The sequence below is a fragment of the Schistocerca cancellata genome, chromosome 2, assembly GCF_023864275.1.
Source record: "Schistocerca cancellata isolate TAMUIC-IGC-003103 chromosome 2, iqSchCanc2.1, whole genome shotgun sequence".
Classification (NCBI taxonomy): domain Eukaryota; kingdom Metazoa; phylum Arthropoda; class Insecta; order Orthoptera; family Acrididae; genus Schistocerca; species Schistocerca cancellata.
Genome location: NC_064627.1, coordinates 199103720 through 199120674, shown reverse-complemented (window position 1 = coordinate 199120674; position 16955 = coordinate 199103720). Strand labels below are relative to the sequence as shown.

The following is a 16955-nucleotide window of genomic DNA, read 5'->3' as shown; positions in this document are numbered from 1 at the left end:
TGCAGTTTGCCACAGTTTGTCGTTGACCATTCATGTGAATACAGTTGGTTACTTGTCATGTCCACATAGAATACTGTACAGTAAGTGAAATGTAGGTAATCTATAACATGGCTAATTTCATACATGGTCCTGCCTTTGTAGGGTGGGAAATGCCTCTGACTGGACTGTGCTAAGAGGTGGGTGTTTAGAAAGGTCTTGTACCCGAGTCTATCACAACGGAATAACCCATGGGGTGGAGGATTGGAAGCTAGATTTGAACAGGGATGGGCAAGGATATTCTGTAGGTTGGGTGGCCAGAGGAACACAACTTTGGATGACGTGGATAGGATTTTGGGTAGCATATCCCTCATCTCAGAGCATAGTGAGAGGTAGTTTGAAGCCCTAGTGAAGGATGTGGTTGGACTTTTCAAGGCAATAGTGATACTGGGTAATCAGAGGAGTGCTGGTCAGTGGCAAATTAACAGATTTACTAGTGTCAGAGGAGGAGATTGGATGGGATATCTGTATATGGTTGAGCTGGATAAGATATTGTCTGTCAATAAAAGCTCTGATAAGGTTAACCCTATATTTCAACAGCTGCTTTCCACTGCAGATTTGGCATCCATGGGTGCCAAGGCTGTAAGTAAGAGATTTTTTGACACAGAATGGGTGACAGTTTTCGAAGTGGAGTGTCTGTGTGGTGTTTGTGTGGATGTGTGAGTTTCTACTAGAGAAAAAGCAAGAATGGGAAAACTAGTATAAATAATTTTGCGTGGTCCCCCCCCCCCCCCCCCCCCCCCCTATGTGCCACATGTCAGACAGATATAGGTGAATAGGTGATTGGTTGCTTTTCCTGTATATTACGTATTGTTTGTAACACTCACTCACTCTCTCTCTCTCTCTCTCTCTCTCTCTCTCTCTCTCTCTCTCTGTCTCTCTCTACTGTCCCGGTGCTGTATCCTGACTCGGATGAGAGACTGTGTGGGACGGAATGGGCTGAGAAGAACAGAGGGAAGGGACTGGTAAAGGGAAGGGAGAGTGCCTGTTAGCAAGGGAGAGGCAACAGGGAAACAGTAAAGGAATGTGGTGCTGACAAATTTACCTTGGTGCAGACAGAGGAAGTTATGTGTGAAATGCAGTTGAAGTGAAGGTGTGGGGTGGCAAGGAGTGAGAGTGGGCAGGTGTAAAACAGGGGAAATGGAGACCACAGAGAGAACAAAGTGGTGTAGGAAGTGCTGGAGGTGGATGTGGAATATTAAGATTGCAGAGACTGAGGAGTTCAGAATGAAAGGATGTGTTTTAAGGACAGTTTCTATCTACTCAATTAAAACAAATGCTACTGTTCTGTGAGAACCGGAACGTGTTGACATTGCATAGAAGTCAAAGTGTTAAGCAGCATGCTCTGGTACAGGATGGTGAACTTTATTCTTGACTACAGTTTGGTTGTGGCCGCCTTCCATTCAGGTTGACAGCTGGTTGTTGGAGGTCATGTTGGCATGAAGGATGTGCAGGAGTTACGGCAAAGTCGATATATGATTTGTCCGCTTTCACGGGTCGTGCCGCATCTGATGGCATAGGATGTGCCGGTGACAAGACTTAGGTCAGAAACACGCAAGATGATTATTGTGGTTCATATCTGTGTGAAAAATCTATGTGGAAAGGGGTTGTTGGTAGGTTGGGTAGAATAATAGTTTGGTGTGTGCTGTGTTGAAAATAGAGACTTTTTCTTATCAAACTTATTTTGGTTCATGTGTAAAACAAGCTTTTTAATTTCAAATAATTTACTCTCATCTTTGTTGCCAGAGTTTTTTTACTTTTACTCTTGACACATTTTACGGCACAATAAATGTCATAAGAATGGATAAAAACAGATTTTATACAATAACAGGATGTAGCATAAGTCTTGGTGAAGTGTTATGTTGAATTACATACTTTAATGGATACACAGTATCCAGTCACCATTCTTACCTAACATCAGTGGCCAAACTGGTTCATATGACATGGGCAGCCCTGAATGTCCTCCCTTAACATCAATGGCCACACTGGTTTGTATGGCATGGCATAGTTTTTCATTTTATTTAGGGAAGTCACAGCATTTCACCATCGTATAGTATCTTAAACTTGAAGTTTTCTGTAAGCTTCATATTATTGTACTGTTGAATCAATCTATGTCTTATACATTAATATTTCATTAAGGACTTAGAAAAATTATAGGACTTTATAATAAATGCTGAAATGATTATTGTTAATTTATTCATCTTTCAAAGATATGTCAGCATGAACGTCTGTAAGAATGTGAATGTGAATGTGCTTTTACCAAATATAGAGCTTTTTTATGGGTGCAACTTGAAATACTGTGCCTTATTACTCTGTTTATTTTCAAGTATGTTGACTGATTGTAATGGTGGTCTGTTATTAGCTTACACTTTTTAAACACTGTGTTTTCTCAGTGTGTAAAATTGGTAGGCACACTTTCTGTTATACTAAAACAAATAATTCTTCCTTTTGACCTGTGCCTTACTTACAACTTCACATTCAGGGTATTAATAAATGTGTTACTTATGATGTTTCCAGCCAGTTGCATCAACAGACAGTCTAAAGCAGGAGGCTTTGAAACAACGTGACCAGGAAATAGAAAAACTGACTGAAGGATATTCAAAGAAAAGACAAAAGGAATCGTTATTGGAGTCTCATCAAAAGAAGCTGAAAAGTGAAAAGGTCAGTTAGGAAAAACTCCTTACTTAATTTCACTGTATCAAATTATGTTATTTTCATATGTTTTTATATGTTCATATTATTGTTTTACTAATTATATGTTTTACGGTTAAGGCATCCTACTGCTGGTGATTATTTTCATGTTGATTACCTTGCCTTAAGCATCCTCAAACTACATCTGCTCCTTCTGGAAGGTATTCCAACCCTGATATACAAGAATCCATCCTTCAGTTTCCTCACCACCTCAAGACACTATTGAATCCAATGATTCCCTACTCTGCCCTTGGAATACAACAACCCAATGAAACTACTGTATCCCTCAGCAAATTTTTCTGCTCCCCATTCATAATCTCCAGATTCTGTTTTGCTCACCTGTTCCATGTGCCATCAACCTAAAAGCTGCTGCTGTCACCCAATCCCGCCCCCTCCCAGATATAAAGAGCACAAAACTCAAAGAGGCGATGTAGTTTTTAAACTATCTATTAAAAACTTATATTGCACAGGAGTTTCAGTCCTATCAGAGGCTTCATGGTCCTACATCCAGTTTCAATGATACTACATTACTCAGTGGGTATCTACTTGCATTCACCTTCTTCAAAAGTGGAAATGCTTCTTTGACATCCATCTTGCTGATTATAACTAAGTGAGTGTGTGCATAGGTCCAAACTTCACAATACCTATTCCAACCTAGTCATTCATAGTGGTGTGGTGCAGCCATCTACATCCTTCATAACTAGGAACCTGGTAAAATTTGCATCAGTTTTTTCCCAAATAAGCAACACTCAATGCAAAACATTCAGGGACAGCTACTGTGCAATTGCTTGTTGAGCTTAGCAGAGTATTTTTAATGACATAGTTCAGCCCCGACCTGTAGCAGTATTCGATGCAACCACAGTTCAAAACATCCGCACCTAATTTGCCATAATGCCACGTCCCAAGGCCGAGTACTACGTTGGTTGCATTGTGTGGTTTGTATCTTAAACAGACCTTTCAACTACCCACAGTAGGCATGGCACCAGATCATTGAGTGCTTCGATACATTGTTGCATTCATACACTTTTTATTTGCAGTTTCCTACATACATTATCTTTTCAAACTGGGCTTTGCCATATGGTGTACAGTACCAGTAACTGATAATTGGTTACAGTTTTGATATTTGTATGCAGGAAATAAATCTATTTCAAACTATCTCCGATAAAGTAGTTCAACTGGATGCAAATCACTAAGAAATAGCATCTATTAAGTAATTTCTCATTTTTGCATTATGAAGCATAATTTGCACATATTTTGCATTTATCACAAAATGCGAATTTTCCGGTCCATACTCGTAACAGAAAATTACCCAACTATCCTTCCTGCAGACATAGGTTTCAACACTGCTGAACGACAGTGATTACTCTAAAGTCTCTGGTACTTATAAGGCTTGCTGCAGGAATGCCATTCCACAAGTTCGGCATGATCTATAATATCTATTTAAATTCTTATAGCAGCTAAGAATATTTCACCTAAATCCATTTACTTTCTCACCACCATCAGTTTCCATACCTCTTTTTCTATGTGCTTTCCAAAATACAAGGAGTTACTGCTACATTAGTCATCCCGATGCTGCTTATTACTGTAATTTTTGTCTTAGTTGACAGAGATCTTGAGCGAGCACAATTGTTGCATCCTGCCTTCCCATAGTCAAAATTCCTACTACCTCTCCATTGCCTCTTCAGTTACTGTTAATGCCATTCCTAATGCACCAACATACTTCATGCTCATGCTTTTGCTGCTACTGTTCATTAGTATCTTTCCTTCCAACAGTTGGTGATTGTCTTTTCTCATACCCACCTTCGTATTCCATGCAGAATTTTCACCAACCAAACACATTGTGAATGATGTTTGCAAACACTTAAAATACTTGAACTTTCTAGTTATGTTGAATGTAAAAATTAATGTATGTTTACTTTTATAAGAAATTTGGTAATAAGCTCAGCTAAGCATCTGGGCAGCCATAATAACAGGAAGTTGTCTGACTGTTTCTATGTGAAGAAAGATAAAGAGCACAAGGAAAGTGAGCAGTTGTTTCAATATTCCCAATATAAAATCTGAGCAATGGAAAATTCAGAATGGAATGACCACAATATCATGAAATGAGTGGATTGCTACTCACCCTATAGAGGAGACTTTGAGGCCAGACTCATTGGTCAGAGACAGTGGTCTCGTGTGTGTGTGTGTGTGTGTGTGTGTGTGTGTGTGTGTGTGTGTGTCTTCTACTTTAGAAGAAGACCTTTTGGCTAAGAGATCAAATGTATAGCAGTGTTTTTGTTGTGCCTGTCAGCGACTCATGTCTTACCTGTATGATGAGTGGCAATCTATCCTTTTCTTTGTCAGTGTAAAATCTGAATTTTCTTTATTTTGTTTAGCTACAATGCATCTAATTTGCAGGACTCTCAACTTGCCCGTGTTAAAAAAAAAAAAATTATCACTTGAGCTTATATTTGTTCAATATTTTATGCTACTTCGATAAGACTCCAGACATGTATTTTTTTGACTAGGAAATATCCATCAGTTGTTTTCCAGAGAAATCAGTCAAATAAATGTGGTGATCTATTTGAAAGTGACATGCCTTTATTGTGTATCTCTGGAAATGACAGTGTAATTGGTTTGACAGTTTGTATTTAACATATCAGTCTCCGCTAATTTCAAGTTGCCGCCACTCATACCTCACCTGTCATTCAACAACAACTTTGCCTCTGCACTTTCGCCTCGACTGACATCTCTGCCCAAATTCTTTGCCTTTTAATATGTCTGCTTGTGTCTGTATATGTGTGGATGGATATGTGTGTGTGTGCGCGAGTGTATACCCGTCCTTTTTTCCCCCTAAGGTAAGTCTTTCCGCTCCCGGGATTGGAATGACTCCTTACCCTCTCCCTTAAAACCCACATCCTTTCGTCTTTCCCTCTCCTTCCCACTTTCCTGACGAAGCAGCCGTTGGTTGCGAAAGCTAGAATTTTGTGTGTATGTTTGTGTTTGTTTGTGTGTCTATCGACCTGCCAGCCCTTTTGTTTGGTAAGTCTCATCATCTTTGTTTTTAGATATATTTTTCCTACGTGGAATGTTTCCCTCTATTATATTCATATCATTAATTTGAACCCAACAATTACGTTTGTTATTGTCACTGTTGCATTTCGAAATGTTTTCTGTCATCTTATTTTCTCCTTCTGTTTTTGCCAGTAGTCTCACTTTGTATTCACCTTCTCCTTTTTTCCGTAATCTACTATACAATTTTATCCCGCCGATATATACCCAATAATACGTAACCCACTTCCAAACCATAACCAAAAAAATTTTTTGCCTCTTTCAACACTACCGCTGCTATAAAATCTAGTTCACAAACAGTTCCTTTCACCTATTAAACAACCATTTCGGCTAGTTCTAACAACTTTTGCTTTATTTCCATTTCCGTTTTCCTCACATCACTGATCATTTTTAGCTGCTTCCCACAGGTTTTAACGTCATTCTTTCTTCGTCAGACAATTGTTAGCCTCATTTTCATAATCTGCCACCACAAAACCACTCTATTTAATATATTTACACGTAGTTTTTTCGAAATTTTCCCGAATTTCTCCACCTTTTAACGTGTTTTAGCGGCAACACAACCACCTAACCTTTATGCACATCGTTGTCTACCTACACAAGTTCACCACAGGATCAACATAGCCCAGCTCTAACCAACACTTTTTCTCCTTTTTTCACACCAGATCTCCAGTTGCTTTCTAGTTCACCTTTATCTCTCCCCATATATTTTTATTTTCATTTTCATTTCAGCCTCATGTCACACTTTCCACTGTCTAATACCATGTCACCCTCACAACACCTCCACAACGACCCCATTAAGTTTTATGTACATTCCCTCCGCAAACATGCCTTCGCCCTAGCCAGATTACGCTCCCATATTTTATTTTCTCAGGCTTGTCTGACATTTGGCATTACCCCCAAAGGCCTCACACTTAAAGTTCCCATATCTGGTTGCAACCCTTCTTTCCATCAGTCCCTATACCAGTTCCAAACTGAACAATCCATTGCCCTCACCCACCTAATCCTTCACCTACACATCAACTCAGCCAATGAACACACCCGTCAACTCCTATCCTTAATAAAAGTCCTCAATCTTTCCTCTCCCACATCCACACCGGCTGTTCAGAGCATCCTCCTACAGGCCAACCACAAATTAGAACAGCATGCCACCCTCCACCTCAAAAAACTATCAAATCTCCTGGTTTCCCACCTTCGGAAAGGCAACTCACTCACCCTTCACAACCTTTCCAGCTAACCTCAACCTCCTCTCATTGCACACAAACCCAGTCTCTCCCATCTACTCAATCTCCCACTTCCAGCTCCACTCCCTCCAAAACCTCAAAATTCCAATCAACACAATCTGGAACCACAACACCCTAATTCAGTAGTTAACCTTTCCTCCAAATCTCTCTCCCAATCCGAAACCTCAGTCCTATCCAAAGCCCTCTCCTTCAGCCCCACTCCCAAATTCAACCAAACAGCCCTTGTCAAAGATTTACTGCCCTACACTCGTACTCTCTGCTGGAAATATCACTTTGCCACGAAGAAAAATGATCCTAATCCTACTCCTAATGATCCAACTTCCCAAGGCACTATCCAAATTGAACCCTGCCTGGAACAGTTCCGTCCTCCATCACAGCGGGACCCACCTCCACTTCCTCAAAATCACCCTCTCCAAACCTTCCAGGAATTTCTGACTTCCAGCCTTGCCTCTCAATCCTTCTTAAAAAAACCTTAATCCTACTCCCAACATCACCACTGCTGAAGCCCAGGCTATCCGTGATCTAATGGCTGACTGATCCATCGTCATTCTTCCGGCGGACAAGGGTTCCACGACCGTGGTACTTGATCATCGGGAGTATGTGGCTGAGGGACTGCGTCAGCTTTCAGACAACACCACATACAAAGTTTGCCAAGGTAATCCCATTCCTGATGTCCAGGCGGAGCTTCAAGGAATCCTCAGAACCTTAGGCCCCCTACAAAACCTTTCACCTGACTCCATCAACCTCCTGACCCCACTGACACCCCGCACCCCTACCTTCTACCTTCTTCCTAAAATTTACAAACCCAATCATCCCGGCCGCCCCATTGTAGCTGGTTACCAAGCCCCCACAGAACGTATCTCTGCCTACGTAGATCAACACCTTCAAACCATTACATGCATCCTTCATCAAAGACACCAACCACTTTCTCGAACGCCTGGAATCCTTACCCAGTCTGTTACCCCCGGAAACCATCCTTGTAACCATTTATGCCACTTTCTTATACACAAATATTCTGCACGTCCAGGGCCTCGCTGTGATGGAGCACTTCCTTTCACGCCGACCACCCGCCACCCTACCTAAAACCTCTTTCCTCATTACCTTAGCCAGCTTCATCCTGACTCACAACTTCTTCACTTTTGAAGGCCAGACGTACCAACAATTAAAGGGAACAGCCATGGATACCGTACCAGGATGGCCCCCTCGTACGCCAACCTATTCATGGGTTGCTTAGAGGAAGCCTTCTTGGTTACCCAGGCCTGCCAACCCAAAGTTTGGTACAGATTTATTGATGACATCTTCATGATCTGGACTCACAGAGAAGAAGAACTCCAGAATTTCCTCTCCAACCTCAACTCCTTTGGTTCCATCAGATTCACCTGGTCCTACTCCAAATCCCATCCCACTTTCCTTGACGTTGACCTCCATCTGTCCAATGGCCAGCTTCACACATCCGTCCACATCAAACCCACCAACAAGCAACAGTACCTCCATTATGATAGCTGCCACCCATTCCACATCAAACGGTCCCTTCCCTACAGCCAGGTCTTCGTGGCAAACAAATCTGCTCCAGTCCGGAATCCCTGAACCATTACACCAACAACCTGATAACAGCTTTCGCATCCCTCAACTACCCTCCCGACCTGGTACAGAAGCAAATAACCAGAGCCACTTCCTCACCCCCTCAAAACCAGAACCTTCCACAGAAGAACCACAAAAGTGCCCCACTTGTGACAGTGAAATATGGCATCTCGGCTACAGTCCCCTGTTGAAATACTGTTATCCCGGCTGAGACACAGTTGAAATATTGTTTCCCGGCTATGACACAAGTTGAAAATATGCTCCTCTCCCAGATCTATTACAACAGGATACTTTCCGGGACTGGATCAGACTCTGAATGTGGCTCTCCAGCAGGGATACGACTTCCTCAAATCCTGCCCTGAAATGAGATCCATCCTTCATGAAATCCTCCCCACTCCACCAAGAGTGTCTTTCCACCGTCCACCTAACCTTCGTAACCTCTTAGTTCATCCCTATGAAATCCCCAAACCACCTTCCCTACCCTCTGGCTCCTACCCTTGTAACCGCCCCCGGTGTAAAACCTGTCCCATGCACCCTCCCACCACCACTTACTCCAGTCCTGTAACCCGGAAGGTGTACACGATCAAAGGCAGAGCCACGTGTGAAAGCACCCACGTGATTTACCAACTGACCTGCCTACACTGTGACGCATTCTATGTGGGAATGACCAGCAACAAACTGTCCATTCGCATGAATGGACACAGGCAGACGGTGTTTGTTGGTAATGAGGATCACCCTGTGGCTAAACATGCCTTGGTGCATGGCCAGCACATCTTGGCACAGTGTTACGCCGTCCGGGTTATCTGGATATTCCTACTAACACCAACCTATCCGAGCTCCGGAGATGGGAACTTGCCCTTCAATATATCCTCTCTTCCCGTTATCCACCAGGCCTCAATCTCCGCTAATTCAAGTTGCCGCCACTCATACCTCACCTGTCATTCAACAACATCTTTGCCTCTGCACTTCCGCCTCGACTGACATCTCTGCCCAAATTCTTTGCCTTTTAATATGGCTGCTTGTGTCTGTATATGTGTGGATGGATATGCGTGTGTGTGCGCGAGTGTATACCCGTCCTTTTTTCCCCCTAAGGTAAGTCTTTCCGCTCCCGGGATTGGAATGACTCCTTACCCTCTCCCTTAAAACCCACATCCTTTCGTCTTTCCCTCTCCTTCCCACTTTCCTGACGAAGCAGCCGTTGGTTGCGAAAGCTAGAATTTTGTGTGTATGTTTGTGTTTGTTTGTGTGTCTATCGACCTGCCAGCGCTTTTGTTTGGTAAGTCTCATCATCTTTGCTTTTAGATATACCCTATGTAAGGGTATATTAAAGAAGCAGTAAAAGCTTTGTAATTAATACGTCCTTTGGATTATGAGAATTGTTGACTTTGGATTTTCTGTTTCATTCTGGTGGGTAATATACGATGACTGTTCATAAAGTAACCTTTTTTTAAAACGTGAGTGAAGTTATGGAGTTTGTTTCACAATTCTATGAACGTACACACTCTGATTTATTTTTCCAGCCACATTGAGTCATTTGTCGTAGTGATTGAAGAGGGTAGAAGTTCTGCAATTATCGAGTTCTGCTGCTTTCAACTGAACTCAACTATAACACTGTTCACCATTGCCAAAGTGCTCTGAACCAAGCAACTTCTTCATTTGCATGACGAAATGATAACTGCTAGATGCCAAATGATGGCTACAGGAAGGATGATCCAATACTTGCCATTTTAACACTCGCAGATTTTTTTTTTGTGGTACTGTCTGCACAAACTAAGTTGACACACATTGTGGAGTCTGATGGGAACAGCCATACATTGGGAAATACCTTTACACTCCCATCAGCCACACTGCCAAGTGTCAACTTAGTTGGCGTAGATAGTACTTTGTGCTGTATGCAGGCAGGCATTGTCATGCAGGAAAATCATGCCAGAGTTCAACATGCCACGACATATGTTTTGAATGGTCCTTTGTCAGTGTGTTGCAGTAATTTTCGGCATTAATTGTGGTATATCTATCTAGGAACTCCACTAGCAAAATTCGTAATCTGCCCCAGAAGACAGTACCATGAGTTTCCTGTTGGGAAGTGTTTGACGATGCTTTGTAGGTTCCAGTAACCTAATATGGCCCCACTGCATTGACTGAAGTTTTTGTTTTTGTATTCACACACTGCAGTCATGTCTCATTGCCTGCCACAATCTGGTCAAGAGAAGTTTCACTTTCTTTTTCATAACATATAAGAAAGGACTGTGCTGCTACCATACACTGAGCGTTCTTCATGGAGGAGTTTATGTCACCTATCTGGCATTAAATTTGCAGTAGCCCAAATTTTCAGTAATCACTTTGTACAGAAAAGTGAAACTAATCTGTTTCTCTAACCCTTTGTTCAACCAATCAAATCAGATCTGCATTCGTGATACTCTGTCAACAAACTTTTCTCTTCATTATGGACACTGGAACATACGGCATCATTCGAAGAAATTTTGGGTTTGCAATTGGTTGTTGTCAGCTACACTCCATGATATTTCAACTGTACACATGTCAGTCATCCTCAGATGAGACATTGAAATTTGATGCAGACTTGCTCTGTTTTATATAGCATTGTGTGAGTATTGCACACATGCATCAAAATCATGTGGACCTATGGAACTGCCACCTGGTGACAGTAGGCTCGCTTGTGGAACTGCAGAATGCAGCTGTCCTCAGAGTTCCACTTGCTGCAGCTGTTGGTGTACTCGTGTCATCTTCAATTTGAGAAAACCATGGAGATGATAGGATTCCATGTGGTATCCAGCTGGCAGCCGGTGTCATGGTTCATCAGATTTTCCGCCATGCATATTTCCATGGATTCTTTAATAATGAAATCCCAAAACAGTGTTGCTGTAGCCAAAGTTATTGTTTTATTGAGCTCCATTGAGTGTCTGGTGAAGAAGCAGTGTTCGGGGATAGCAGACTTGTGTGATTGCAAAAGGCAAGTCCAGCATTGGTGTTTGGTGCAGTGTTCTTCCACAGTATGCATGGTTAGACCTTTGTAAGCCATGCCACACTAGAAATGTATTTTGTAAATTCCAGCCTTCCACAATAAAAAATTGTCATGCCAGCAGGTCGACAACCTTTTATGGTGGTTGAAAAGCAACTTTCACCCGAAATTTACAGTGGAGTCTTGCTATTTTAAACAAAATATTGCCAGCAAAGGAAAGAAAAGCTAGAGATTTTGCCAGTGTGCTCTCCTCTCCATCCATTTCCTGGCTCTTGGTAGTAACTGATAGTGCCCTGTTAATCTGCCCAGTAGGATATCCATTTTCCCCTGAACACTGCCTTTAGATGGATAAGCTCTTAAGCAAAATATCTGCATTTGAGTCTGTGAGCTCTGTGTACACGTATTTTAAGTACAGTAATAGTTAGCAATGGGTGATGATAACTATATGTGTGCTTACAATGAACTGAATACCTCTGAGAGCCATCATTCTTCCCTGCAACCAAAATGCCCAGGAAAGGCAGACAGCCATCTTTCTCCAATTCCATAGTGAATCGTATGTTCTTATGCGTGAAGATGAGGTTATGTAAAAACTCTTTTAATTTATCTTCTCCATGAGGCCACACTACCAAAAAAATCATCCACATATCTCCAAGGGCTACTGATTCAAGTACTCTCTCCTCAAAGTACTCCATACAAAGCTTGGCTGAAAAGGAGACAGAGGGCTAACTGTGGTGGTACTGTCAGTCTGCTCAAAATATTCATGGTTGAACAAGAAAAAGACTGAGGGAAGAGTATGCTGGAAGAAAGCAGTAGTGTCTACCTGAAACTTATTACCAATTAGTGACAAAGAATCTGTGAGAGGGACCTTAGTAAAAAGAGATACTACATCAAAGCTGATCAAACAGTCTGAACTTCATAGATGTGGAGCCCATGTCTGTTGATAAAATCAGATGTTTCATATATGATGTGGACATTTGCCCACCAGTTGCCTTAGCAAGGAAGTAAGATGTTTGGCTGACTTGTATTTGGGGGCACCTATATTTCTTACTATTGGCCATATAGGTAGACCTTTATGAATTTTAAGAAGGCCGTACAGTCATGGTGGTGCACAGCCATGTGGTCTTCATATCCTGATGGCCCTTAGAAGTAATGCAGAAGAATTCAGGAGTGCAGAAGTCTTCCATTGCACAAGACCTGTAGGATCGTAATCAATTTCCTATGTGTAGAATTGCTTAGTGGACCATATATCTTATCAACATACACACTATAAAGTAACAACACTGTTGAATTACCTTTATCAGCCTTCAGTAACACTATGTCAGAATCCTCTTGTAGATTTTGCAGTACAGCCCTTTTTGCAGAGGTTAAATTACTGCATTGAGGAGGAGCTTTCAAAAGAGCATGACAAATTTCCCTAATTATTTCTTCAACAGCTTGCAGCAAACCCGAAATCTCTTCACTCAATTCACTGGGAAATTTCTAAAATTCTCATACAGCACCATTATACTACACCACCTTCACTCATTACATTTGGCCCATAAACTTCACAAAGTTAGCGATGCATCTCACTAGCTTTACAGTTTTTTGCCACAAGAAATCTTACAGAATGTACATAACATCTGGCGGGATGTGTGATTACAGCACACATTTTGAAAACACGTGGCTCGGAGAGGAACAAAGACAAAACCTTTATTCTCCACTGCTCTTAGCATATTGGTTCAAGGTGCATTCCACTGCAAGAATGGTGTACTGTATAAGGGCAGGGAAGGGGGGAGAATGTTGTTACATATGTCTCATGATGTCAGTGTGCAGGAGGTCGAGCGGTCAGGACTGGAGAGTGGGAATCCAGGGCTGCCGTTAAACAACAGAACAGGAAATTATGTACAATAAAGAGAATATATTTCAGTGTATGGCATACAAGGGGCGCACCTAGGGTTGGAAGTTCCCAGGTTCAGGCCAGTCTAGAAGGTAGAACAATTAATTCAAATGGGCAACGGAAGGGGAAGTGGTTCATGTTAACTTATGTTTGTGGCCGTACATGAGAAGCAGAGCCAGAGGCTCTGCCTTCCAAAAAGATGTCTGTCTGCCTGCTCCAGGGCAACAATAGTATGGGTCACCAACAAAGAGGCCATATTTTGATTAAATGGGGTACCGAGACTATGGGCTAGCCCTTTATTTAGAAAACACATTTCCTCGTGATTAAAAACAATGCTCGTTTGGTTCTCAACCATATGGTAAAAATTAAAATTACATTTAGGAGCTACTTCTAAAGCAGAGTCAAACCTCAAACCTAATCTTTCCAGCTTCATGACATGAGAACTAGTAATATTATCCTTCAGACAATCAATGAGATGCGTAATATACGCATATGCGTCGTCAAAAATAAAATGGGTCAGTTCCTCAGAAAATTTGAGGTGCGTTACATAGGTTTTCTTATTTAAGAAATAATTTTTATTATATGCTTTGACTTGCTGTAAGTCTCTCTGTAATTTTTTAAAAAGTAAAGTTACTTTACAGTTAGAAAATTTTGATACTAACAGAGGTACAAAAGTGGGTGGTAGGTGAAACATGTTGACTACCTCTGTGCTAGGAAATCATCTACATCTACATGATACTCTGCAATTCATACGTGAGTGCCTGGCAGAGGGTTCATTGAACCATATTCATGTTATATCTCTACCGTTCCATTCTCAAACAGCGTGCAGGAAAAGTGAACATTTAAATTTTTCCGTGTGAGCTCTGATTTTTCTTATTGTATTACAATTTTTGTTTCTCCCTCTGTAGGTGGGAGTCAACAAAATATTTTTGCGTTCAGAGGAGAGTGTTGGTGTAGCAACCTGTATAAGATTCCACACTTAGGATCTGGGCATGCAGCTGTACAAGAGATAACCCCCCCCCCCCCCCACACCAAAAAAAAAAAATAATAATAATAATTTAAAAGCTGTATATTTTCAAATGGTGTACAAAACAATCTTATCCCCTTAAAAATACTCTCCATTACAAGTAACATGTTTGTCCCACCGGTGCTTTCACTGTTCAAAACATTTTTTGTTGGTATCTTTAGAAACACCCGATAGCTCCCCCCTCGTTTTTCCTTGTCTTCTTCAGTGCTGTCAAATCAGTGTCCTTTCATGTCCCTTTTCATGCATGGAAATAAGAAAGTCACACAGAGCCGGGTCTGGTGAGTAAGGTACGTGGGGCAGTGGAACCATGCCATTTTTAGCCAAAAACTAACAGAGATGGATGTGTGTGCAGGTGCGTTGTCGTGCTGCGAGAACCAGTCTCCTGTCTGCCACAAATCGGGTCTTTTTTGATGAACACTGTTGCACAATTTTCTTAAAACTTCCAATTAAAACATCTGATTGATGATCTGACCTGGGGGAACAAACTCTGAATTTACTATGCCCTTGGCATCAAAAAAGAAATCAGCATTGTTTTGATGTTTGAATTGACTTGATGACTTTTTTTGGACGGGGTGATGATGCTATCTTCCATTGGTTTGACTGTTGCTTCATTTCTGGGTCATAATGATAACAACATGACTCATCACCAGTAATGACCTTACACAGAAAATCTGTATCCGTTTTAAGCTGTTGTTTCAAAGCACGACGTGTTTCAACTCGACGTTCCTTTTGATTGTCAGTCAGAACCCGAGGAACAATTGTGGCAGCAACCCTTTTCATTCCCAATCTTCCCTTAAGATTTGCTAAACCGAGCTCCTAGATGACCCACTAAGCTCTGATAGTTGACCAATTGTCTGTCGATGGTCTGTGAGCACAAGCTCTCAAATTTTTTTAATATTTTTGTCAATTCAGGCAGTTGATGGACATCCAGAATGAGATTTGTCATCAATCAACATTTCACCATTTTTAATTGCGTAAACTACTCGTATACTTGAGTTTTTCCCATAGCGTCATTTTAGTAAGTTGTTTTCAACATTAAAAGAGTTTCAGCTGCATTTTTACCGAGTAGAAAACAAAATGTCACCGATGCATGTTGTTCACTTAAACTTGCCTTCATAAAAACTAAACAACAATAAAACAGCAAAAACAATAAAAGCAGATGAACAGAACAGCCAGATTGACAACACAGTTGGCACTGAACTGGCAGTGAGTTGCGCTGTACACGCCTAGCGGCAGAAATGTGTACTACACAAGTTCCATCCATGGCAATGTTATAATGTGCTACAGAAGATGCAAGATGGCAGCACCGGCAGAGGCCCCCACTCTTGGATGCGCGCGTAGCCCCTCTGTATCACACTCTACTGGCTGGCCGACATCTTATAGAGTCGGGTTCAGCCAGCCTCTCTCTCATTCCTATATTTACTTCAGTCAGTGTGTCTTGAACTAGTAAGCAGCAACTCCGTGGCATGTGTTTATCTGTACCTATATACTTGATGTAGTAAACGACATATTAATGAGAAGTAGAGTCGTTTTTCATATGTACCATTGTGCCATTTGCTTTTTGCATTGGGGAAGCTCTGCTTCAAATTTTGGTGCAACAGCAAATGGAACTTCTTATAAGTTTTTGCAGTGCCTGTGTTATTCTGATAACAATGCACTGCAGTGACCACAGCTATTAAGAAACACATCAGATGAATTCGCTATTGTGAATAATGACTACCATCAGCTGTAGAATGGAATGATGACAATGAAAATTTATGCCAGACCAGGACTCGAACCCTGATTTTCCACTTACCAAGAGCGGAACTTCTTATGGTCTTGGAACAGGCTGTGCCGGTGTTGCCCTCTCTCCACCTTCATCTCTGGCTATGTTTTCTCTTCTGTTCCCACTGTTTTGTGAGGTGGCAGGAGGTTGGGTTGTGTAAGAACACCTCCTCAGGCAACAGTTCCACACCTTTCGTGTGACAGAAGCGGAGATATGTTGCCCACTGGTTTTGACATGGATTTCTCCCACCTTGTATCGGGTACTGCGGCAGTTGGTCCTGTTGCAGGAACCTTCTTCATTGTCTTTCGACAGTTTATTCTTGTTGTTGTCTTCCTGTCATTGCTGACGCATGCACATTGTGACCACTGGGGTTGAAATCTACCAGTGCAAGAAATGGTCTCATCAGTCATGTCATGCCTGGACTGCAACCCTCCATGGCCGTAGTCGCAAATGCCATTTTGTCACATCCTATTCGAAAGAATCGTATGTGGACGACATGGATCGCAATGTTACAATCCGCTCTGCCCCAGATAAGTCCAGCAACAGGTCTTCCAATTAGAAAATCCTTCCCTTGATGAGGCATTGTTAATTGCCCAGTTGTATGAGGTCCCACTTGCCACTAGTTGGCAACTGGAAGCATGGCGTGATGTCGTGACAGTGCAGGGTGGCCCAGCTGCATCCGCATGTAAACAGTGTTCCAGCTGCCGCTC

At 41.8% G+C, this 16955-nt stretch overlaps 1 protein-coding gene across 2 annotated transcripts in view; it reads left to right on the top strand.

Annotated features, from left to right (window-relative positions):
- The window catches only part of LOC126161519 (GPALPP motifs-containing protein 1), a 59033-nt gene that overhangs the window by 33274 nt on the left and 8804 nt on the right, over nucleotides 1-16955 (top strand). For both annotated transcript variants that reach the window (XM_049917427.1, XM_049917426.1), the window contains exon 4: nucleotides 2554-2697. In XM_049917427.1, coding sequence (XP_049773384.1) covers nucleotides 2554-2697 — 144 coding nt within the window. The remainder of the gene's footprint in view (nucleotides 1-2553; nucleotides 2698-16955) is intronic.